Source organism: Zootoca vivipara, chromosome 15, assembly GCF_963506605.1.
Source record: "Zootoca vivipara chromosome 15, rZooViv1.1, whole genome shotgun sequence".
NCBI lineage: Eukaryota > Metazoa > Chordata > Lepidosauria > Squamata > Lacertidae > Zootoca > Zootoca vivipara.
In genome coordinates, this window is record NC_083290.1 from 27181327 (window position 1) to 27205536 (window position 24210).

General features: G+C 45.9%; 1 protein-coding gene across 1 annotated transcript; it reads left to right on the forward strand.

Annotated features, from left to right (window-relative positions):
* The first annotated feature begins 6835 nt into the window (after positions 1–6835).
* Positions 6836–20551, forward strand: ANKK1 (ankyrin repeat and kinase domain containing 1). Its single transcript, XM_035140205.2, has 8 exons — positions 6836–7184; positions 10552–10846; positions 11814–11965; positions 13045–13094; positions 15197–15352; positions 16119–16237; positions 16729–16777; positions 18183–20551. The coding sequence occupies exons 1-8, from the start codon at positions 7009–7011 to the stop codon at positions 19469–19471; spliced, it is 2286 nt and encodes a 761-aa protein (XP_034996096.2). The 5' UTR covers positions 6836–7008; the 3' UTR covers positions 19472–20551.
* The last annotated feature ends 3659 nt before the right edge of the window (positions 20552–24210 follow it).

Consider the following 24210-nt stretch of genomic DNA (forward strand, 5'->3'; position numbering starts at 1 on the left):
TTTCTTTCTTTCTTTCTTTCTTTCTTTCTCTCCAAACTAGGTCGCTCAGGGAATGTGCACATATTCAGATGCTCCAGAACAGCAAATCCCAAACAGCCAACTTCACCATCCAACTTTTCCAGATGGTGAGCCACACTGTGGCTTATCTGCACTGTGAACTCAGTGTCTGCCTGAGTGACGACGTTGCATGTGAACAGGTGAGCTCCGTTAGAAGACAGAGGACCAAAGGGTGCCACTAGAGTCTTTCAAGAGGTGTAAGGGTAGAAAATAGACGCACTGTGTAATATACCCCTCTTTTTGTTTGTTGGCAAGGGTGCGAGCTAAGGCACCTATCTGAGCTGAGCTGCCTTAGTAGCAGCTCAGGTTAAGCAAATATTCTCTAAGCAGCTGGTGTCTGTGCAGTTGTTATGCTATCTAGCAGCCGAGTTGTAGCAATGATCGTTTTAAAAAAAATAAGAAAAAAGGAGGTGCTGAGATTCTGTAAACAGGTGTGTGAGTGTGTGTGTGTGGAGAAGCTAGCCTACTGTACAAATGTAACATTTGTATTATCTGCTTCACTCACTTCTGGCCCTCACCTCACCCGCCCCCAACTGACATGTGACCCTTGGAAGGTTGCCCAGACAAGAATAGGGTACCTCTGAGCATATCCAGAATGCCTCTCCTTCCAAAGGTGTCCACAGGATTTGGGGAACAAAGGGAAGACACTTTTAGACATGGCATCCGAACCAAATTATCAGGAGGTAATTACCACCCTGACTTATTCTCTTGCTTTATTTAATGTGTTATGTTTCTCCCCTTCCTCTCTTCTCCAATTGCTGTTCTGTAACCAACTCCTGCCACAGACCGCCATTCTAGAAACCAACAACAAAAAAAGCTGTGGATAAAAATTAAGCCTTTTGCTGAACCTTGCATCTCTGCAGAGGAGAATTTAGGGGAGCACGACCAGTTTGGTCACCCTGGGTGTGGACTCTCGGGGGTGCCGCAGGGCATAGGAGTCAATTCTTAGGAGTTGTGGGGGCTTCGGCCACCCACAATAAAATATTTGGGCCCCCACAAAAATGATGGGCACTCCCATTCAAATAGTGTGTCTGTGCACTACATCATGATGTGGCGGGGCTTACCTGGGCCCCCACAATATTTTATTCAAGTTGGCACCCCTGCTGCAGGGGAAGCCACAACTATTATTTAGAATGCAGCTTGAGAGGCAGGTGGTGCTGAATTATGGCATTGTACAGGGCACTGCTGAAATATGAGGCCCCAAGGTCCCCCACTGCGCTCTGAGCCTTAATGGTGGTTCTTTCCCCTTTCCAATTTGTGTGGGTGTTTTAATGTTGTGCTTTCAATGGATAAATAATGTGATAATAATAAACTGAGCTGCAGCCTCCACGTTGAATAATCCTTCCATTTCCTTCCCAGAGCTGCTTAAATACCCTCTCCAAGCCAAGCAACAGGGACAGTTACCAAACCCTCCACAACATAATCTCCTTTGGACCGGTTCCAAAGACCCAGGTAGAGTTTACACCTGGACCAGTTACAGGTGTGTGTGTGTGTGTTCATCATTCTTCCTCTTGCCTCAAGGTTTCCAGGTAGCAACTAGAGAGTTGCACAAGTCTAGCAGCTAGAGCCTTCTGCTGCCAAGGTGTTTTGGACCACAACTTCCATCAGCCCTAGTCAGCACATATCATAGAATTACAGAGTTGGAAGGGACCATGAGGATCATTTAGTCCAACCCTCTGCAATGCAGGAATCTTTAGCTCAATGTGGGGCTTGAACCCACAACGCTGTGATTGAGGAAGTTGAGGAAGGCTGAGTTTGCTCGTTGGATCTGGGTAATGGATTTAAGCCTATCTTCTGCAATGAGTTTGGTGGATAACTTTGGGCAAATAATTCTCCCCCAGCTGTCTACCTGTGAAACTCTTGCAGGATTTTTGGGATGTGCAGAGAGATGCGCAATGCATCGTGAAGCATTATTGAAGCAGGAGAGAAAAAAAAGACATTCCCTATAAATGATATATATGAGCAGTATACTAGCTGCTGGCTTTTCCTAGGGTTACCACAAGGTCATCAGAAAAGAGTGCTTGAAGGGACATCATTGCAGATTGAGAAGCGGGGATTAAAATTAGGCTTGCTTATCCAGCTAATCCCCTCACCTTTGCACCTCTGCTGTGGGCGAGAGCAAAGGACATGACAGCCTTAGGCTGGGTTCTTTCGTTCCATCTCCACATTTCTGATGGCTTGATCCCATGCATATTTCAGCAAAAGTGAGCCCTGCAGGATTTGAGTTCTACTATCTTAGGGATGCTGGGGCTCATTTCTAAGCATACCAGCATGCCAGCATTCAAGGACTGACACGCACACAAATGAGTGAACGTCCGGGGGGGGGGCATTCACAAACACAAGCACACAAACCCCACACACTCAGGGGTGGCTTGTGCCCATTAGGAGTGGTGGGGTAGAGAGCAATGTAGCCCTCTTGACCCTTTTCTGCTGCAGAATATTTTTTTTACATGCCACCACAATTTCTGAGTGGCGAGAGACTCCACAGGTTCCAAGCACTGGCTCCGGGTTTGGTTTCCTTGGAATGAAGGCCAGCAGAGAATATGGTGTCTTTGGGATGCAGTCGTACCTTGGAAGTTGAACGGAATCGATTCCGAAAATCCATTCGACTTCCAAAATGTTCGGAAACCAAGGTGCGGCTTCTGATTGGCTGCAGGAACCTCCTGCAGTCAATTGGAAGCCGCGGAAGCCACGTCAGACGTTTGGCTTCCAAAGGAACATTCACAAACCGGAACACTCACTTCTGGGTTTGTGGTGTTTGGGAGCCAAGACGTTCGAGTTGCAAGGCGTTCATCAACCAAGGTACAGTGGTGCCTCGCAAGACGAATTTAATTCGTTCCATGAGTCAATTCGTTTTGCGAAAAATTCGTCTTGCGAATCGCGGTTTCCCATAGGAATGCATTGAAATTTCATTTTTTGCCCATAGGAACGCATTAATTAAATTTCAATGCATTCCTATGGGAAACCGCGATTCGCAAGGCGAATTTTTCTCAAAAAGAATTTGTCTTGCGAGTCACCATCAGATCGCAAGATGCATCCATCTTGCGAAAAATTCATCTTGCAGGGCATTTGTCTTGCGAGGTACCACTGTACGATGGTTTTGTTTACACACATATGCCACCCGAGCATAGGATGGAGGTGCTCACAGCAACAACACCCCAACAGATCTTGCTTACCCCCAGGTTCCCAGGGGCCCCCCTGCACCGAGCAAAACATGCCTCAGTGTCTCCAGCTTCCAGCCTGCTCACACTCACCAACTCTATTGTCTTCCTATGTTGCAGCTCAGTGAGGGTGGTTGGGGAAAGCCAACCCATTAGGCTGGAGAGCACCACTGCTGTTGTTGCAGCTCTTGCAACATCTTTGAGATGCTGATGAGGGCAAAATGGCCATTACCTTAACACAGGGACTGGTTGGGCAGGTTCTGCAGCCTCTTCAACTAGATTCTAACTCTTACTGGATGCAGGATTGCAGGCCTGGAAGGGATTCAAGGATATCATCCAGGCTGACCCCACAAAACCCATAACAGCACCTGTCTCCTTGTGCTGGCCAAGTGTTCAGGATTTCAGCTCCTCCATCACATGGGCTCCTGGATTGCCACCGCCAGTCCTGCATCTTGGGTTGGAGATTTGTGCAATGCCAGTGGCACTTTGTTCTCACCTGCGGGGAATCTTAAATTTACATGTCTGCAATACTGGAGACACCTAGGAAAGAACTACTACCACGTTGCAACATTGGCCAATCCCACCCGGTGCTTGCCCCAACTCTCGTTCCATTTATCTTTCCAGGATCTGACGTGACCATGATGCTCCCTGCTCTTCTAGGCTTATCGACCAGCATTGTTGTCTTAACGTCTGTCGTCGTACTTCTCTGGTTCTATCGGAAGCGCCAAATCAAAATGGCAGCAGCCTTGGAGCTCCAAAGAATGGAAGCCCCTTGAAGCCCTCAGTGCCAGCTGCTTCCAGTAGCTACGCCATGATTCGACGTTGCTGCTGCTGCCAGTGTAAATTGGGAACGCACTGCTGCTTGCTTTTTAAGTCTCTGCTTCTCTCTCTCCCTTCCTTCTTCATGAGAGAACCTAAGAACTGCAGAGGTGTCACTGGAGTGGGCGGCACAGTCTGAAAGAGAGAAAAAGGCTTGGCTTGAAAGGGTTTTGATGGGCTAATGGACCCATGTGAGTTGTGTGTCTGGGGACTGGAAGTTCAGCAGCCAAGGTTGCAAAGAAAGAGCCCAGTTGGCAGCATTGATCCTAAATAATTTTGGAGTAGGAATTCCCAAAAGTTGACATGGATCAGGAATCTTCCTCCTGAAAGGAGATGGGTTGGGTTTCACAGTTATTATCTCCTGGGATTTAACTGCCGTATCCCTGTTATTTCCATGCTCCACTGTGTTAGCAATATTTGCTGCAGCATTACAACTACTGGCTTACATTCAGACGGTAATGGTCAGGCACCTGGGCTTGTATTAATCAGGAAGGAATTTGTCCAAGTCAAGAAAGAGGTCACAGGTCTGACGGGAGGGGGAGGGAAATGAAAGGATAAGCAAACAGGTCCCATGGAAATTGGAAGAGCTGAACCGAGAGTTCTCCCAGTGCTGTCTAGACAGGACTTGGGGGGCAGTAGTCCAGGGCTGGTGGGTCCCCCAACTGCAGCTGGTCTGACGTGCCTAATTTTAAAGGAAGTAAAGTATTGCATATTGACCAGGGGCGGGCATAAGACCACTCAAGTTCAAAGTTTAAAGTGTCTTAACTACACATTTGCTGTTTATTCCTTAGAAATCCTTTAGCTGCTGTAAAAATGACTAGTGGGTTCCTTGCATCTCTCCCACTACCCTGCCTTCCCAGTCATTTGCTTTCTGAATGTGATTAACCATAGTGCCTTGATAGCTTGTGCATCAATTTTTAGGGTCCGTTTGTCCTTTGCCTCACCCACCTAGCCAGGCTGCTTAATCTGTTGACATGGAGAAAATTATGATTCCCAACTGATTTGGAGATTAGTGCTCCTTTGGCACTGACATTACAATGCCTGTTGATTCCTTTTCCAGTTTGGCATTCTGCACTCTAACATCATTTTGGGCTTTTTCTCTGCCTCGAAGGAGCAGGAGTGTGATATTGTGAAGTGGGATTTGGGGCAAAGTTTGGGCAGATGGTTACTTCAAGCTGAAGTTCTAGTCACTAGACTTGATTGACTTGATTCATAGAACCTGCTTTCTGTACTAGGCCCTGGAAGCATGTGAAATAATAAAGGATGCCTCTGAGCTTGTGCACAGTTCTCTTCCTTGCTGACAAAAAACTTTTTAAACTTAGCTACAACTGGGGGTGGGGAGGAATTTTCAGGACAAAAAAATCCAGATGTTGGAATTTGGCAGCTCTCAGTTCTGCAATTAAGCTCTGTGTCTGATAGATCAGAGAGAGAGAGAGAGAGAGAGAGGGAAAGTGTGCAATTAAGTGAAATTAATTCCCTTTCTCACTGCTGGTCAGATTATGAAGCAACTTGAGCCACTGACCAGCAGGATTCATAAAAGTTTATTTATTTGTTGGGATGCTTCTGCAGGGTTGAGCTGTTTGGGATGGGTTGGGGATTTCCCCTTCTTATGTAACTTCATAAACCACACCATTCCCTTCCTGAGTGAAGGAGCTAAGCAGGAGACATTTGAGAATCAGGTGTGGCATGTGATCATCCTGGGACTTCCCAGATACTGCACACCAGTGGTGGCATAGGTTTCTATGCATTTCTGGAGTTTCTGCCCAACATCCCTACCAATGTTCCATCAAGCAAGGTTTCCTCCTGAGAAAATATACACCGGATGATCATACCCTTTCGTAGTTATTTGTATATATGTAACACATTACATATATGTGGGTTAAACCACAGAGCCTAGGGCTTGCCGATCAGAAGGTCGACGGTTCGAATCCCCGTGATGGGGTGAGCTCCCGTTGCTCGGTCCCTGCTCCTGCCAACCTAGCAGTTCGAAAGCACGTCAAAGTGCAAGTAGATAAATAGGTACTGCTCCAGTGGGAAGGTAAATGGTGTTTCCGTGTGCTGCTCTGGTTTGCCAGAAGCGGCTTTGTCATGCTGGCCACATGACCTGGAAGCTGTACGCCGGCTCCCTCAGCCAATAAAGTGAGATGAGCGTCGCAACCCCAGAGTCGGTCACGACTGGACCTAATGGTCAGGGGTCCCTTTACCTTTACCTTTAACACATTGTTACCCAGCTCTTCTACAAAGCAGGCAAACACAAGGCATAAAAATCAGTAACACCACTATTAAAGCACACATAACAACACATACAGTGTATTCATTGATTTATTTAAAAACTTACAGTGTCAACAAAATGAAACAGTCAGAGACCTACCGAAATAGGATAAATGCAGAAAGAGCAGCCCCCTGCCCCACACTTGACATTTTAAATTTATATTTATACATCTCCATCAAAGCACAGTACATGAATAAATAAACAGGACAGATCTCTGCCCCAAGAAACATACAAAATAATTTTCGACTGTGAGGAGTAGAACAGACAAGAGAGGGTGAGAGAAGGGTGGGTAAAAAGAGCTTCGTGCAATGGCCTTGAGCACTTGTGGGTCTTCAGATGGGCCAAAATAGCTCACTTGAAGGAAGAAAAATCTCCCCACCCATATAGGACTATCACACTGGAGAGGCCTCCGTGTGTGCATATCTCTCTCTCCTCCTTGCTGTCTTACTTGTATAAGAGCTGGTCTGTTTTGGAGGGCGCTGCTGCCTGCTGCAAACTGTGGATCTTGTGACTACATTAAGAGTCATGCCAAACAAATGCAATCAAGAGCAACACACACACCTCTCTCTGCCTGCCCTTGGCAAGCCAGAACCAGGAAGTCATTCCTCCCTGGGCTTCCCTTGTCTCATCAGATGCAGAGGAGGTAGAGGCGGAGGCAGTTCTCCAGAGGAAGGCTCCTCCTGGCTTGTGCATCTGGAAATGGACCGGCACTTGGGCAGCTTAACCATGTTCACCAAGGAAGATTTCGAAGACGATTGGCTCAAGGTGGCCAGTGGGGTTTTTGGCGAGGTCTTCCGTGTGAGGCACAAGACATGGAGAACCACCTTTGCAGTGAAGTGCTCCTCTTGCCTTCCCCAGGATTCCAGACCTGACAGGTAATCTGCTTGGCTGTGCTAGGTGCTTTCTTTGGAGAGGGTTCCCTTGGCAGATTTCTGTTTGAAAGGCTCTTTGGATGTGCTTAGCTCACACCTTGGCACAATGACTGATCATTGCGCTTGGCCATGGCAACAAAAACAGCATTCAGTGGGAGGCGAGTTGAGACTGGCCTGGTTTGCTTCAGGCCCACCTTGTCAAGTGCCTGAAGCTAATTCTCTTGGCAGCCTTCAACATGTGTTGAGCTGCACCAACTGGTCAGGCAAGTTATCAAGCAGAATGTGAAGCCAGCTGAGAAGCAATATAAAAAACTGTTGCATTGCACCCAGGCAAAACAAGACTAAATACTGCAAAGGTTGCCTGTTCTGGTATGGAACTTCCAAACCAGCCAACCATCTTTAAAATATCCATTATGTAGACTGGCTCTGTCATTCACTGCTAAATTTACCCCAAAGTTTCCCTTTAATCATTGTAATTGACATTTCTTTTCTTCATTTTTTTTTGGGAGGGGGACCACGCTTAAAGCACATCAACTTTTAAAAGGCATTTGAACACCCCTCACTCTTTGTGACCCTTTGCACTTTTGAAACCATTACTCAGTTGTACTTTAGCCAGAGATTTTCTGCCCTCACCTTTCTCCCCTCTTAATCCATGGTATACTCTGTAGCAGGGTTTCCCAAACTTGGTTCTCCAATGCCTTTTGGACTACAATTCCCATCATCTCTGACCACTGGTTCTTCTGGCTAGGGATGATAGGAGTTGTAGTCCAAAAACAGCTGGAGACCCAAGTTTGGGAAACTCTGCCCTATAGGAATACAAACCTTAAAGGCTAAAAAAATTAATGACACAGGTTTTTGTGAGCAACGGTCCATTTCATCAAGTGCATGGAGCGTTATTCTGAGGCAGGCACCCCCAAACTTGGCCCTCCATATTTTTTGGGACTACAACTCCCATCATCCCTAGCTAATAGGACCAGTGGTCAGGGATGATGGGAATTGTAGTCCCAAAACATATGGAGGGCCGAGTTTGGGGATGCCTGCTCTGAGGACTCATCATACTTCCATTTGGTCTGTGAATTCTAGGAGGTCCAAGAGGTTTTTCTTTTTTTCCTCCTGCTTTCCTTGGGAAAACCCGCTGTTTGCTGATGAATTGGAACAAACGTCAGTCTTGTTTTCTGTGGGTTTTTCTGATTCAGAAGCAAACTGTGGGTTTTCCCAGGGAAAGCAGCAGGAAAACAGAGCCCACGCTTAGAAATCACACAACAAGCGGAAGTGTGGTTGAGCCCTATATGATTGGAGGAACTATAAGCATTGAGGTCAGAAGGAAATGAAATGCAACTGAACCAAGCACAGCCAGGGGTGCAGTACTGACTCAGACTGCCTCAAGGCTCTCTGATGTCACAGGGGGGGCTTGCAAGCCCATGGGCAAGCAGGTAGTGAACTTGCTTGTAGGAGTACCACTGCTATTCATGTGGTGAACATAATGCATGTTGGTCAGGTTCTTAGTGCAGTCCAGGTGTTCTCGCTGTGATGATGACTAAGCTGTGATGTGCTGTTCATGCAGTTCTAAGTCATCTTGATGCCACACTCGAGAAGGGCTGGACATTGCTTGCATGTGTAATTCCAAACTAGGAATGGAGTTTCCCCAGAATTTCAATGTTGGGTTCATCTGCATAGAATTTCAATCATTTCCATGATGCCAGTTATTTTTTTTTCCAACCTGGAAAAGACCCTGATGTTGGGAAAGATTGAGGGCACTAGGAGAAGGGGACAACAGAGGACGAGATGGTTGGACAGTGTTCTCGAAGCTACGAACATGAGTTTGACCAAACTGCGGGAGGCAGTGGAAGACAGGAGTGCCTGGCGTGCTCTGGTCCATGGGGTCACGAAGAGTCGGACACGACTAAACGACTAAACAACAGTTATTTTTTTATTGGTCTTTAAATACCTTGGCCTTATTTTCCAGTCAACAGGGTCATGGGGAGCCCATCAGATATGTATATGCAAAGCAAAAAGCGTCCCAAAGTGCCAAAATTCTTATGCACTTTTTCCATACCAAAGGTGGCAATCACATACCCTCAGCCCTTGAAGTGTTTAAAGCTAAACCCCTAGCACAGTTATTATATGGGGCTCAGATTTGGACAGCCACTCACCTTGGATCTACAGAAGCTGTTCAATCCAAGTTCCTAAGGCAACTTCTTTTCTGTACAGTACCATCCTGTGTTCCAAAAGCTTCATTGCGCTTAGAGGCTAACCTCCCCTCTGTTGAATTACAGATTTGGTGTAGGACCTTTAATTATTGGCTTTGCCTAAATTTAAACCCCACTGGTCTACTACCCTTAATATCACAAGTTTGTCATGAGAGCGCTTGGACTAAAATTGTCAATCAAAAGCTTTACTTTTCTGGTTTATCTTATCTATAGAATTTCAATCATTTCCATCTCACTCATTGAGCTAGATGAGATGCCAGTGTTTTTTAATTGGTCCTTCTAAAAATATGAACAATTCTCATATACGCATTTCTTACATATACTATTTTACTCCATAAGCATATACATGCAACAATGTATATAACTGTATAAAATAATAAAATAATGCTGCTTAACTGTAGTATAGCATGGGACCTGACTCTATCTATCTATCTATCTATCTATCTATCTATCTATCTATCTATCTATCTATACAATATATGACTATTGTGTGAATAGTTTTGTATATAATTAGGTTTTTTTTAAAAAAACAACAACAACAAATCCTGACACAAGAAGAGCCTGCTGAATCAGGCCAATGGCCCATCTCTTCCAGCACCCTATTCTTCCCCTCACCACCTCTTGTGGGAGCGATTTCTAACTGTGTGACAAACTCCTTTCTTTTGTCTGTCCTGAGCCTTCCAATGTTCAGTTTCATTGGATGTCTCAAAGTCCTACTATTATGAGAGAGGAGGAAAAATGTTCCACTCATGAGTGTCTTGGACATACGTAGGCACTTGATGCCAGAGGTGATCCAATGAAGGCAAAGCTCAATAGGGTCAGGACCACAAAATTTCATGTATGCATTTCTTTAAACTGGATTCTTCCTCAGTTTCTAATCCAGACTACACAAATCATTCATTGAAATGCTCACCGGGGCACCATCACCATCCTGTCTAGGCTTCATCGCTTGGTACCATCTCAGCCGATATTTTGCACTGACCTACATCTACCACTGAAGTTAAAGTACACTAATGTGTTGTGCTGTTGTTGTAATACTGAAGCAACTGAGCTTGACAACCTGGATCTGGCCCAGCAGGCTCGTCTTGTGTTCTTATTTGTGTCTTTCACTGTTTTGAGACCAAAACTTAGCAGTAATGTTCCCCGTTACCCCCCTGTAGAACCAGAGCAAAGCATCTCATTGAAGAGGCAGCCAAGATAGAGAAAATCAAGTTCCAGTACATTGTGTCCATCTATGGGATCTGTTACAGCCCTTTGGGGATTGTGATGGAATATATGGCCAATGGGTCCCTGGAGAAGATTCTCCCCACCCACCAAATGTCTTGGCAACTCAAGTTCCGGATCATCCATGAGACGAGCTTGGCCGTGAACTTCTTGCACAGTCTGAAGCCTCCTTTGCTTCACCTGGACCTAAAGCCAGGAAACATCCTACTGGATGCCAACATGCATGTGAAGGTGAGGTCAAACTGGGAAGCAGGATTCAGGTAAAGGTAAAAGGTAAAGGACCCCTGGCTGTTAAGTCCAGTCAAAGGTGACTATAGGGTGTGGCGCTTATCTTGATTCAGGTCAAGAGAGCCAGCGTTTATCCACAGACAGCTTTCTGGGTCATGTGGCCAGCATAACTAAACCACTTCTGGTGCAACAGGACACTGTGACAGAAATCAGAATGCCATTTACCTTCCCACCGCAGTGGTACCTATTTATCTACTTGCACTGGCGTGCTTTGGAACTGCTAGGTTGGCAGAAGCTGGGACAGAGCAATGGGAGCTCACCCCGTCGCAGGGATTCAAACTGCTGACCTTCTGATCGGCAAGCCCAAGAGGCTTAGTGGTTTAGACCACAGTGCCACCTGCGTCCCTGGGGAGCAGGATGTGTGTGTGTGTGTGTGTGTGTGTGTGTGTGTGTAATACACACTGCATGTATGATGCATGTTTGCTTGTACAAAGTCCCAGGTTCTGTCTCTAACATATCCAGGTACAAGTTTCAAGGATGGGAAAGATCAGGGGTGATACCAAGGGTTGGCATAATTGGGCACCTACTGAAGGCCCATATCCACAGTCTGCAAAGGAGAACCCTGGGAGAATAGGTGATTTCCATCTCCTCACCCCATCAGAATTACCTGAATATGGACTGAATATGCAGTCCAGTGATAAGAGCCCCCAGGACCTGCTCCTCCTCTTATTCACTGCAGCCCTGCTTATTCATCTGCCTCTTGTTCTGGCCAGAGGATTTTGAAAAATGAATTTTGTGAATTTTGGGTTTATAATTAAAGTAAATCCTATTTAACACAAATCACCTACACCAACAGACTCTCACACAAATACAAAAAGGAGCCCATGCCCAGAAATAAGGAGGCAAATGAAGTCACATCAGTGGTAGGCATGGAAGTGGAAAATGTACTTTAATTTCACCTTGACTTCAGATTTCAGATTTTGGACTCTGCAAGTGGATGGAGGATTCAAGCCTAATGGAATACATTGAGAGGTCAGCCCAGAGGGGTAGTTTGAGCTACATCCCTCCTGAGATACTTCTCCAGAGCACCAGCCCACCAGGAACTAAATTTGATGTCTACAGGTGAGGACCAACCTGCTGTCCCTTTGAGTTGCTGGCTATCTATTATCTGGTGAAGTTGACTTACATTCTGACCACTGTTGAGTCTTGCTTGCCACTTCTCAGCTTGCAGTCTGGGCCCAACCCAATCATTAGGCAGAATGAGGAGGATGCTTAAGGAAATAGATGCTGAGGCACTTGGAGCAGGAAAAGTTAAGTGTGTTTCCAAGTGCCCCCCCCCAAGCTACCCTAATGCCAGGGCCGGCCTGCTCATGAGGCGGGATGAGGCAGCTGCCTCGGGTGGCAGAAGTGCAAGAGGCAGTGCCCCTGTGGGCACTCTGCCACTTGCAGAGAAGCAATGCTGGCAGCCGTGTTGGCTTCTGATGAGATCTCACCAAAATATTGTGGGATCTCCTGAGATTTCGGTGAGATCTCATTGGAGCCCACTGCCTCTTCATGGGTGCCACCACACAACCCAGGTAAGGGAGCTGGTGGCTTGCTGGCATGGCAGTACAGCGGCATGGCACATTTCTGTTTCACCTCAGTCAGCAAAATGGGATCAGGTATGATGGGATAGTTCCCCTCATTACCTGTGTTGAAGTAACAACATCCAACTGCAGTTTTGTTGGTTTCCATACATGGAAAGGGGGAAGGAGCCACTTTGTCTTTTCTTTCAGGCTGCAAAATACCTGAGAGCCAGTGTGGTGTAGTGGTTAAGAGCGGTAGACTCGTAATCTGGGGAACAGGGTTCGCGTCTCTGCTCCTCCACATGCAGCTGCTGGGTGACCTTGGGCTAGTCACACTTCTCTGAAGTCTCTCAGCCCCACCCACCTCACAGGGTGTCTGTTGTGGGGGAGGAGGGGGAAAGGAGATTGTTAGCCGCTTTGAGACTCCTTCGGGTAGTGATAAAGCGGGATATCAAATCCAAACTCTTCTTCTTCTTCTCTTCTTCTTTGGGCCCACCCTGTTGCTCCATATGAGCATATTCCATAGTTTTCAAATCCTGTTTTGTTGTAGCTCCATGTGTAACTGTTTCCTCCTAATAATGCTCTGTGTTTTTGTTTGTTTTTGTTTCATCTTAATTTCTTTCTTTCTTTTTCAAGCTTCGGGATTGTCATCTGGGAGATTCTTACCCAGAAGAAACCATATTCAGGTAATTCTGATGGGGTGAGGAGATGGAAATCACCCATTCTCCCAGGGTTCTCCTTTGCAGAATGCAGGTGAGGGATTGGAACAGAAGTTTCAGAACAGGCTTCCACTAACTCCTTCTAGGACAGGGATGGCAAACCTGTGACTCCTTCCATGTGTTATTGTCCAGCCCAAGGATGATGGGAGCTGGAGTCCCAACAGCATCATGATGGCCACAGGTTTCTCACCTGTGCAAGAACAGTTACATATCCAGAGATCACTTCTTCATAACCCTATGAGCATCACTCCATCAGAGTGAATGGAGAATGTGTTGTTAACGTTGTTGTTGTTGTTTAGTCGTTTAGTCGTGTCCGACTCTTTGTGACCCCATGGACCGTAGCACGCCAGGCACTCCTGTCTTGCACTGCCTCCCGCAGTTTGGTCAAACTCATGTTCGTAGCTTCGAGAACACTGTCCAACCATCTTGTCCTCTGTCGTCCCCTTCTCCTAGTGCCCTCAATCTTTCCCAACATCAGGGTCTTTTCCAAGGATTCTTCTCTTCTCATGAGGTGGCCAAAGTATTGGAGCCTCAGCTTCACGATCTGTCCTTCCAGGGAGCACTCAGGGCTGATTTCCTTCAGAATGGATAGGTTTGATCTTCTTGCAGTCCATGGGACTCTCAAGAGTCTCCTCCAGCACCATAATTCAAAAGCATCAATTCTTCGGCGATCAGCCTTCTTTATGGTCCAGCTCTCACTTCCATACATCACTACTGGGAAAACCATAGCTTTAACTATACGGACCTTTGTCGGCAAGGTGATGTCTCTGCTTTTTAAGATGCTGTCTAGGTTTGTCATTGCTTTTCTCCCAAGAAGCAGGCGTCTTTTAATTTCGTGACTGCTGTCACCATCTGCAGTGATCAAGGAGCCCAAGAAAGTAAAATCTCTCACTGCCTCCATTTCTTCCCCTTCTATTTGCCAGGAGGTGATGGGACCAGTGGCCATGATCTTGGTTTTTTTGATGTTGAGCTTTCCTTGTTAACGTAGGAAATGTCTTTGTTTTTATTTATTTAGAACAAGTGGGAAAGTGCCCAATGTTGCTCAAGAATTCTAAGAACTACCCTCCCCCCCCAAAAAAATCAGTGCAGTTTAGAAAGCTTCAGCCTGCCATCTTGATTCAAAATGGCATCCAATTTTATCCAAGCATAGGTGAAAACCTGCTCCTTGATCTCAGGAACCCAAAATTTGATTATATCTTAAGAGCTGTTGAAATGCATAGAGAACAAACAACTTTCCAAAACATCTAGTAAATGCCTGGCTTTTTTTTAATCTGCTGAAATTTATATTGCTCTTGGTTTATTTATTTTAAGCAGTCTATGTTTTTTAAATAACATTTGTTCCGCTTTCATATAAACCATCTAGCTGCTTCTTTTGAAATCTACTGTGGTTTTATGACAAGGAAGCCACCCCCGTGTGAGCTATGCCTAAAAAGGCAGTCTTTCCATCCATTAACAAAAATTAAAAACAACTAGCTAACTATCTGTTTCATCCCACCCACCCCAACCCCCAGATTTAAAGCCTCCTTTTCAGCTTGGGAAAAGCAAACTCCCAAAGTGAGTAACAACCAAATAAAGAGAAGTTGCACAAAGGGAAATTAAAATGAAAACCATAAAAACAGTAGGAAGAAAACCGCAGCAAAGAAGCAGATGTAAAATGAAGTTAACACTTATAAACAGTGGGATAAAATCCTTTGAATCAACCCAGCTTACACTCTGTAAAGCCAGTTCAGATGTCTTGGTGGGAGGGCAGAGTATTATCTTGACTGGCTCAAGCAGAGGGATTCAACTTGATCTTTCCGGAGAGGATGTTTCTGAAGTGGGCTACCACCAGAGAGGAGGCCCTTTTTGCCACTCACCACAGGAGATGACAAATCTGCCCGTTTGGGTTTCTCATTTTTGCCAGTCTTAAATCCAGTGTGTCACAGTGTCACATCAGCTGCTGATTTCTTTTTAAAGTCCTCACAAAAACCTGTCAGCAATTTAGTGCTCATTTCTCCTAACATACATACACAGTTTTCCCACAGAGGAAAAATATGTGACAGAAAGTGGTCCTTTTTCGTTTTCAATAGGGGTCAAGACAATGGCAGTCATCGTCACCGTGGCAACAGGCCAGCGCCCCTCCATGGAGCCCATCCGTGATGACTGGCCAGCAGAATGCCAGCAGATGGTTGACTTGATGAAGAGATGTTGGGACCAAGAACCCCAGAGGAGGCCAAGCTTCACAGGTCTGGTAGCTCCTGACAGCTATTCCATATATGGGTTCCCAGCTGGGCTTTTGACCTCATCCAGAGATCACAGACCATTGATCCATACAGCCCGATCAGGATCGATCAGATGATACTGGGCTACTACAACTCCCATCATTCCTGGCCATTAGTCATGCTGGCTGTCGGGGCTGCTGGGAATTGGAGTCCAGAAATATCTAGAGGAACACAGGGATTCCAAACATTGAACTGAGAAGAGGTGTTCTATGGTCTCAGGATGGAATGCCTCTCACAGTAGAGAATGCTACTTCTTAGATCAGGGATGGGGAACCTGTGGACCTCCAGATGTTGCTGGACTTCAACTTTCATCATCCCTAGCCATTGGCTTTGCTGGCTTCTGGGGCTGCTGAGAGTTGGAGTCCAACAATATACATGCTCATCATCCCTGATCTAGTCAGATGATGCCCAGTCTGAGAAGCAGCTCCTCCTCAGGGTCTCAGGCAAGGGTCTTTCCCATTATGTCCTACCTGAGGTCCTTTACCTCTTGATGCCAGAGCTTGAACTTGAGACTTTCTGTATGAAAAGCAGGTTTTCTGCCATGAATGACATGCTGCCACAGAGAAGGCCCCATCTATCATATCTCTGGAACAATGGACCACAGCCTCCCCAGAACATGTAGGACCAGGTCCCCACAACTAACCGGCATTTCAACATTCTTCAGTTGCATGGGGAATGGAACTGTAAGTCCTTGAAATGAGCTCATTCCCAATCTTTTCCACTTTCTTAGATGTTGTGGTGGAGATGGACATGCTATTGTCCCTAACCCAATGCCCCGTGGTGGACCTGGAGAATGAGCACTTCTCCAGGAAGATGTCAGTGAAGCCTCCTTTCTCTAGAAGAGAACAGGTAAGGGGAAAGCTGTCCTGCTACCTTGGTCATTTTAGGCAGAGCATTTGCCCTAAATAGGAAGGGAATTCTCCGTGTGTTGCATCTTAAGAAGGGTACAGACGTAGGATCTGAAATGGTGCAAAACATCTCAAGGTCAGTTGTGGGACTTGCTGTTCTAATGGGCTCTGCATATTTCTGGTTCTCCAGTAGACACAATTCATAGATAGATAGATAGATAGATAGATAGATAGATAGATAGATAGATAGATAGCTGTAGATAGATGATAGATAGATAGATAGATAGATTTTATTTTTTTAAAGGCCATACAAGGTGAACAAAGGAATGCCTTTGTGTAACAAGTGTGTAGCACACAAAGTGAAAATGAATATAAAACACAGCACAATCCAGTAAAGAGGCCTTTTAAAAGAGACATGACAGAAAAGCACATGGCTCGTGTTATTACATTGCTAACTGTCTCCATGCTCTTTTCCATGTCTTCAATACAAAGAGAAAGGGTGCAAATGGATCTGGTCCCTTTCACGAAGCACACAACAGTGGTGAGTATCTGTTTTTGTAGGCTGTAAAACACGTTTTGGAGTTCTGCAAAGCCCTACTGCTCAACATGTTCTGTTCCAAGCTGGTTAAGGGAATCTGACCTTAGTGCATTGCCCTGAATCTTGAGACAGCCTTTGCCCATCATTCCCCACTGCCCTGTTCTGGGTTTTGAGATGTGTGGTGGCTAGCAGCAACTTTCAAGTCATTTTCAGAGTTCTCAGTCTGAATGGAGGCTGGAAATTAGGCTTACAACAGGAGTTAATTGGCTCAGTTAAAGAAATTATCTCAACGACCTGTTACTTACTAGAATATAAGTAGCTGGAGACCTATTGAAACGCAATGAGGCAATGATATAAGAACCAGTTGGGACTTGAGCAAATCAAGTCCTAATCAATGGGTGTTTGTTTGTAATTCCATCATCAATTTGGGGTCAGACAGAAAACCACAGTTCACAAACTTATTCAGGGGTGAAAGTTCAGGTTGGTGACCCATATGGAAAGGGGATAGAAGTGGGGACAGGGTGAAAGCTCAAACTGAGCAGGCAGAATGCATTGCTCCTTGTTACAACCTGCAGTAAATTGTAATTCTGGTGGGAGCGGGAAATAAGCTTAGTGTAAGATATGAAGTGACTACTCGGGGCACAAGGAAAACATTACCATCAGTTGTATTGGAGAAGTGAGTCACAATGCACCATTTGGACGACTTCACAAACTGACTCGATATGTGGGGACAGCTGTGTTTCTAATGAAAATGACCAAGGGAAGGACTTCTTATTGCTGACCAATCCAGTAGGAAAGCTCTGTCTGCTTGACAATGTAGAGCAGGCATCCCCAAACTTCGGCCCTCCAGATGTTTTGGACTACAATTCCCATCATCCCTGACCACTGGTCCTGTAAGCTAGGGATCATGGGAGTTGTAGGCCAAAACATCTGGAGGGCCGCAGTTTGGAGATGCCTGATGTAGAGTATGACACAAGCAAATATTTACAGATCCTAGAATGCAAATTTAGCACCATATACGACAGAGATGGATCATGCAGTATATCAGAGCCAGTGTGGTACATTAATTAATTAGAGTGTTGGACCTGGGAGACCAGGATTCAAATCCCCACTCTGCCATGAAACTCAGTCTTGGGTGAACTTGGGCCAGTCACCATCTTTTTGGCCTATCTCACTAGGTTGTTGTGAAGATAAAATGGGGAGAGGAAGAACCATCTATGAAATTTTGATCTCCTTGGAGGAAAGGTGGAATATAAAGTAATTAAAATAATTAATTAATAGCTTGACCACAACAGTTGAGAGTAGCACTTCATAGATGGCATTGGGCCATGTTTCAGCAGAAATAAAGCACCTGATATCACCTGATCTCATTTGTTATGTTCTCAGCCTCCTTTTAATTTTGTTTCAGGTGAGAATGAGAAGGATCTATCCCCCTGTTTCCCTCAGAATGAGGTTGAAAGCTTGGAAGCTCTGATAATGTCAGAAGAAGTTAGCAAGAGCCATGAAGACACCCTTCATCTCATGGTTGCTTCAGGAAACCTGGAGAAGGTGAAATGCCTGTTGAGGCAGGGAGCTGATGTCAACAAGAGGATAGCCTGTGGCTACACACCCCTCATTCTGGCTGTCCAAAAGAGGTCTCTGGAGACCATCTTGCTCCTTATCCAACATGGTGCAGATGTCAACATGGCCGATGAGGACAACTGGTCACCTCTCCATTTTGTAGCTCAGAATGGAGATGACAGGATTGCACGTCTCCTACTCGATCACAAGGCCAACGTCGATACCCGAGAACTTGATGGGTGGACGCCCCTCCACTTGGCCTCTCAGAACAACTTTGAGAATGTGGTGCGGGTTCTCCTCTCACGCCAGGCTGATCCCAATGCTCAGGAGAATGAGGGACGGACTGCCTTACATGTGGCAGCTTGTTATGGGCACATCAAGCTTGTTAAGATGCTGGCCAGCCAAGGAGCAGACCTGGAAAAGAAGCAGAGAAACCTCCGGACCCCTCTTCACCTTGCTGTGGAGAAAGGCAAATTCAGAGTGGTCCAGTACCTTCTGAAGAACGGTGTTGAAGTCAACAGCCTGGACCAGAATCACTACAGTGCTCTGCATATGGCTGTAGCGAAAGGGAAATACCTTATCTGTGAGAAGCTGATAAAATATGGAGCCATTGTGGACCTGAGGACAGACAAAGGATGGACCCCTTTGCACCTGGCTTCCATCGAAGGCTACGTGGACATCATCCACCTCCTGGTAGACAACCATGGCCAAGTGAATGCCAGAGGAAGCCTGGACTGGACTCCCCTCCACTTGGCTGCACGTTACAGTGAGGCAGCTGCCATTTCCGAGTTGCTAAGGAGTGGAGCGGACCCCAATGCAGCTGAGAATTTGGGCTGGACTCCACTCCACCTGTCTGTACAGCGGGGGGCTTTTCTCAGCATCCTCGACCTCCTTGAGCACAAGGCAGATGTCAACATCAGGAACAAGGTGGGTTGGACGCCCACACACCTTGCGGTGCTCAAGGACAATGTGGCCATCGTAAAGACTTTGCTGGACGCCGGGGCACTGCTGGAGCTGGAGGACAATGCAGGGTGCACGCCGCTCCAACTCGCCATCAGGAATGAAAAGCAAAGCATTGTGGATTTGTTGCAAGGCATGGAATCCTCAAAAACCAGCCCAAGGAGCCAGGAGGAGTGAAGGGAAGGCTTCAAGAAAACACCCAAACAAATCCAAGGTGGAACTGGATTGGCCTCAGAGTTTGGGAGAGGGTCAGTACCAGCATGAGGAATTCAAGTGGGCAATAATTTCTCCGCTTATGTGGGTGTTCCCTCATAGGACACACTTGAGCTTGTGCCACTGTCCTATTAGGCACTTTCAGGAAAGTTGGTTTGAGATGTGGCAAAAAAATGAGTCCATTTCATGGGAAAGACATAGGTGGTATCTAACTCCTCTTAAATGTTCACATCTGCCAGGCAGCGCAAAGTGCTGAAGAAGATGGATCATATCCAGCCAACTTCTACTAAGGGTAGACTCACTGAAATTAATGGACCTAAATTAAACAGACCTAGAAATTTCAGTGGGTCTGCTCAGAGTAAGGCTAGAATTGGTACACGCTAATATGAAGAGTTGGAAACGAAAGGTTCACCCAGACTTCCACTTGCCCACTGCTTTCTCCCAGGAAAACCTGATCTCTACTGCTGAAAGGAGCAAACACCAACTGGGGTTTCTGTGGATTGGTGTTTGTTCCGATTCAGCAGTAAAGAGTAAGTTTTCCTGGGGAAAGCAGTGGGACAAATGAAAAACTGCTCGGATCCCTGTTTTCTAGGCAAAGGGCAAGCATAAGTGTGGATGAGCCCTAACGGTGAAATCTTAGAAATGGAGCCACCCAACTGTAATTCTGTTTACGATCTTGAACACAGTCTCCTGCCAGATGTGTGGGTGCTGCAGATGATAAAAATAATGTACTACTTTTGAGAATGCTCTCTTCACACACATTATTTCAGTTATCCACATAATGACAACAAGTCATTGCTATCCCCATCTTGCAGAGGAACAGACGTCTCTGCTTTACCCGGAGACAGATCATTGCTCCCACTAGCCCTGCACTGTACAGACTGAAGATCAATGGCTCTCCAAAGTGGGATTTAATTGGCTCCAGTATGCAGCCAGGATGATTATGTGCGACAGAAATTTAATTGTAGGTGTTTTTTTTGTGTGTGTGAAGTTAGGCAATATGAAGTTTAATAGGGAGTTCGCTTGTTAACTTAAATAAAATAGAAAATGAAGACAAATAGTTTCCTTTCAGTCTAACTAACTTTATTAATGTGACCTTGTTCAGCCCAAGGACCAAAGCTGGGGAGGGGGGGAACGTGCCAGTGGTGGGAGGGGCAAGAAGTGGGCGGAGAGACAGAGGGAAAAGTGGGCGGAGTAATGGAAAGGACTTTTAGCTTTGCACAGTAGGCTGTAGTCCAGCCACACAAAATTCAGAGGTTTCTACAACCACAGACTCACTTGAAGCTGTCCATTCAGACAAGCAAGAGGCATCACCGCAGTACCAGGAAACATTTCTACCAAGGAAAAGCACCAAATAAAGTGCCAAGTATGGTCAATAATATGGGTGGCTTGGAAAGCAGGGGTAAGGCCTAGGGGGAATTCCAAGGGCCAGACAGAAATCTAGAGGGCCGAATTCCACACACCCCACACTCTTGAGACCTGGGGTTACCCTCTTCAGCTTGATACAAATAGTATACATTGGAAACTTGGTTGTCGAAAGCAATCTGTTCCAGAAGATGTTTGACTTCCAAAACGTTCAACAATCAAGGTGCAATTGCCAGTCGGCAAAATCCATTGACAAGAATTGACCGCCTCCACCTGGAATGTTCCTTGCTTTCCCCTCTTCTCTAGCATGGACATGAGAAAGTGGTCAGACGTTTTCACATCCATTGTCAAATAATAGTTTCTAGTGTTAACCAATGTTTATTGGTGCAAGGCAGAGTCATTATATATTTGATTAGTCAATAAACTGCTTTTCAAGAGAAAACTCTTCAGAAAGTGACATAAAAATACTAAAGTAAATAATCGTTAAAACAATGCAAACCAAAAAACTAAAACTTTTTATACACCCCAAATTCACAGGAGAAAGCAGGCTGGGGAAACAACAACCAGCCTAGCATAAAGCTAAGCATAATATAAACAGTTCAAATAATTGCACCACCATTGCTTAAATAATAAATAAATGGAACATGACAGGCAGCAGAATAAAGATGAGTTTTCAAAGTGGGTTGGAAAATACCAGTGGAAAAAGTTTGCCCAATATAATTTGGAATTGAATTTATCAAATGTGAAGGGCTACCCTGTTCCATTTGCTCAGCAATCTGAGCACCTAAGCAGAGACTCTGCTGCAGATCATTAAAGTCTTCTTTGGCAATCATTTGTAGCCGAGTAAGATTGTCTTCCATAAACACGGTTTTAACAATGAGTCCGTAAGTGACTGTGGAGGCCAATTCTGGATCCACACGTCCTTCCACAGTCGGGACATTGGTTTCTGGGCGGGAGTTGATCACGGTGTGGATTTGTTGACCACCAGCATTATGCTTTCCATTTTTATGTTCAGAACAGAGTAGTTGCTTTGAATTGTATGAAACACAGCTGGAAGTTGGTTTGCTTCATTAAACCATAGGTAGCACGCTAGCCACAAGTTATCCAGGTTTGGACACAAGAAACTGTGGTTAGTTGAAAACAGATACGAACCCTTCCAGTCTGCAATTCAGGGAGATGGGAAGGGAAAGCACATGAAGCTCATGCATGGAAGGCTAAACTATGTTACAGCTCAACGGTACAGGAGAACACAGCCAGCAGTTTGTCAAGGGCTAACTACCACTTTATGGCAGAGACAAGTTTTGAACCAGTCAAGGACTTCCTGATTCAGGGTTTGTTCACAACATCTAGAGAGTACCACACTGGGAACCCCGATGCAGACATTATTGAGATAGATGAACCAATCTTCTGATTGGTTGTACAAATGCAAGGCAGCATTTTTTCCCCAGTCCTCTACTGTATGCATCTAACTACTTGGCAAATTGGTTGTACAAATTGCCCTGCCAAGTGGTGTGTGTAGAATTCCCATTTCCCCCGAAGAGTGATACAATGCTTTTGCCCCCCTGGCGATGATATGGATCACTGTCTTGCCCAGCATGGCATGACTGTGATTCACAGCTTCTGCGTCCCAATTTCAACCGGGGAGGAAAGAGTGAGCCTTTCTTCTAATTGTCTTAATTTTCAAACCCAAACTGCTCCAACACTCCTGCTAGGCCTTAAGTGTTTTGATGATGGTTAAGCTGTCAAAATCAAAACATTAAGCGAGGATTTAATTGCCGATAGATAGCCCACTCCCGGTGTTACTTGTGTGTGTGTATCTGCTGGGGATATGAATTTTAAGAGTATTACTCTCGAACCTTCCTCTTCCCTGTTAAGCTTCTGCAAGCAAGCAGATGTACATATTTTAAAACCTGCAAGCTGTGCCTCGGATTTAGCCCTCAGCTCAATCTGCTGCGATCAGTCCTCTTTCCTTGAGGGGTCTGCATTTCCCAATGGGTGGAGGAATTTGCAGTGCTTTTCTTCCTCTTTAATCTCATTGGAACAGAACTCAGGAACTCAGAAAAGCTGGATTAGGGTAATTTTCATGTTTTGGCTACAATGGAGGGCTCCAGCACTGATCCATCAGAGTTCCCTGAGGCATGCTTAGTTGGGAACAAGCACTGTTGAACCTAGCAAATGTGTGTAGAATTAAGCAGCAGGTGCTTGGATGAAGTTTGCTGTGCAGAAATGCTACAGCTGCTTTTTGGAATGGGGAAGGAGGACTGGACAGTAGATGGGCGAGAGGGATAAGCTAGGCATGGGGAAGGAGGACTGGACAGTAGATGGGTGAGAGGGATAAGCTAGGCATGGGGAAGGAGGACTGGACAGTAGATGGGCGAGAGGGATAAGCTAGGCATGGGGAAGGAGGACTGGACAGTAGATGGGCGAGAGGGATAAGCTAGGCATGGGGAAGGAGGACTGGACAGTGGATGGGCGAGAGGGATAAGCTAGGCAAGGCATTCATGAAGGAGAAGTATTTTGCTGGCTGTATAGTCAAGATACATGGGACCTCCACTAGCAGAAGAAGTCTACCATTGAATATCAATTGCTGGGCTGGAGGCAACAACAGGAGACAGCTCTCATATATGTGTCCTTCTTTGGGGCCTCAGAATCATTTGCTGAGCTCTTCTGATGTTCTTAAGTATCATAGGAGGACTTAAGTCTGCCTTCTCCTTGTCAGAAAGGGTACATTGCCAAGTAGAGCCTAACATTCTTATGCCAGAGAAGACTGTGTGACCCCTGTTGAAACTGGGGTGCAACTCAGCTTACAGAAAGGGGTTTGCATACGGTAAAAACATAGAGCAAAGGACCTCCAGATCCCCAGACTAACCCTGTACATTTGATGTCGCAGAGGAGGGCAACTAAGATGATCAAGGGTCTGAAAACTAAGCCTTACAATATATGTGTGAAGGAGCTGGGTATGTTTACCCTGAAAAATATGGGTGCATACTAAGAGGACTACTGCAATGCACTCTACGTGGGGCTACCTTTGAAGGTGACTCGGAAACTACAACTAATCCAGAATGCGGCAGCTAGACTGGTGACTGGGAGCGGCCGCCAAGACCACCTAACACCGGTCTTGAAAGATCTACATTAGGTCCCAGTACGTTTCCGAGCACAATTCAAAGTGTTGGTGCTGACCATGGCTGGCTCTAGGCCCGCCCCCGGTGGTGCGGGGCGCCAGGGCGCCAGGCCACCAGGGGCACCGCTGCGCCCACTGAGAGGCGCAGCTGAGGCTGCCCCAGGCATGCCTCCACTGTTCAGCGGCTTCAGGCCACTCTCTGGAGGCGCGCAGGCCT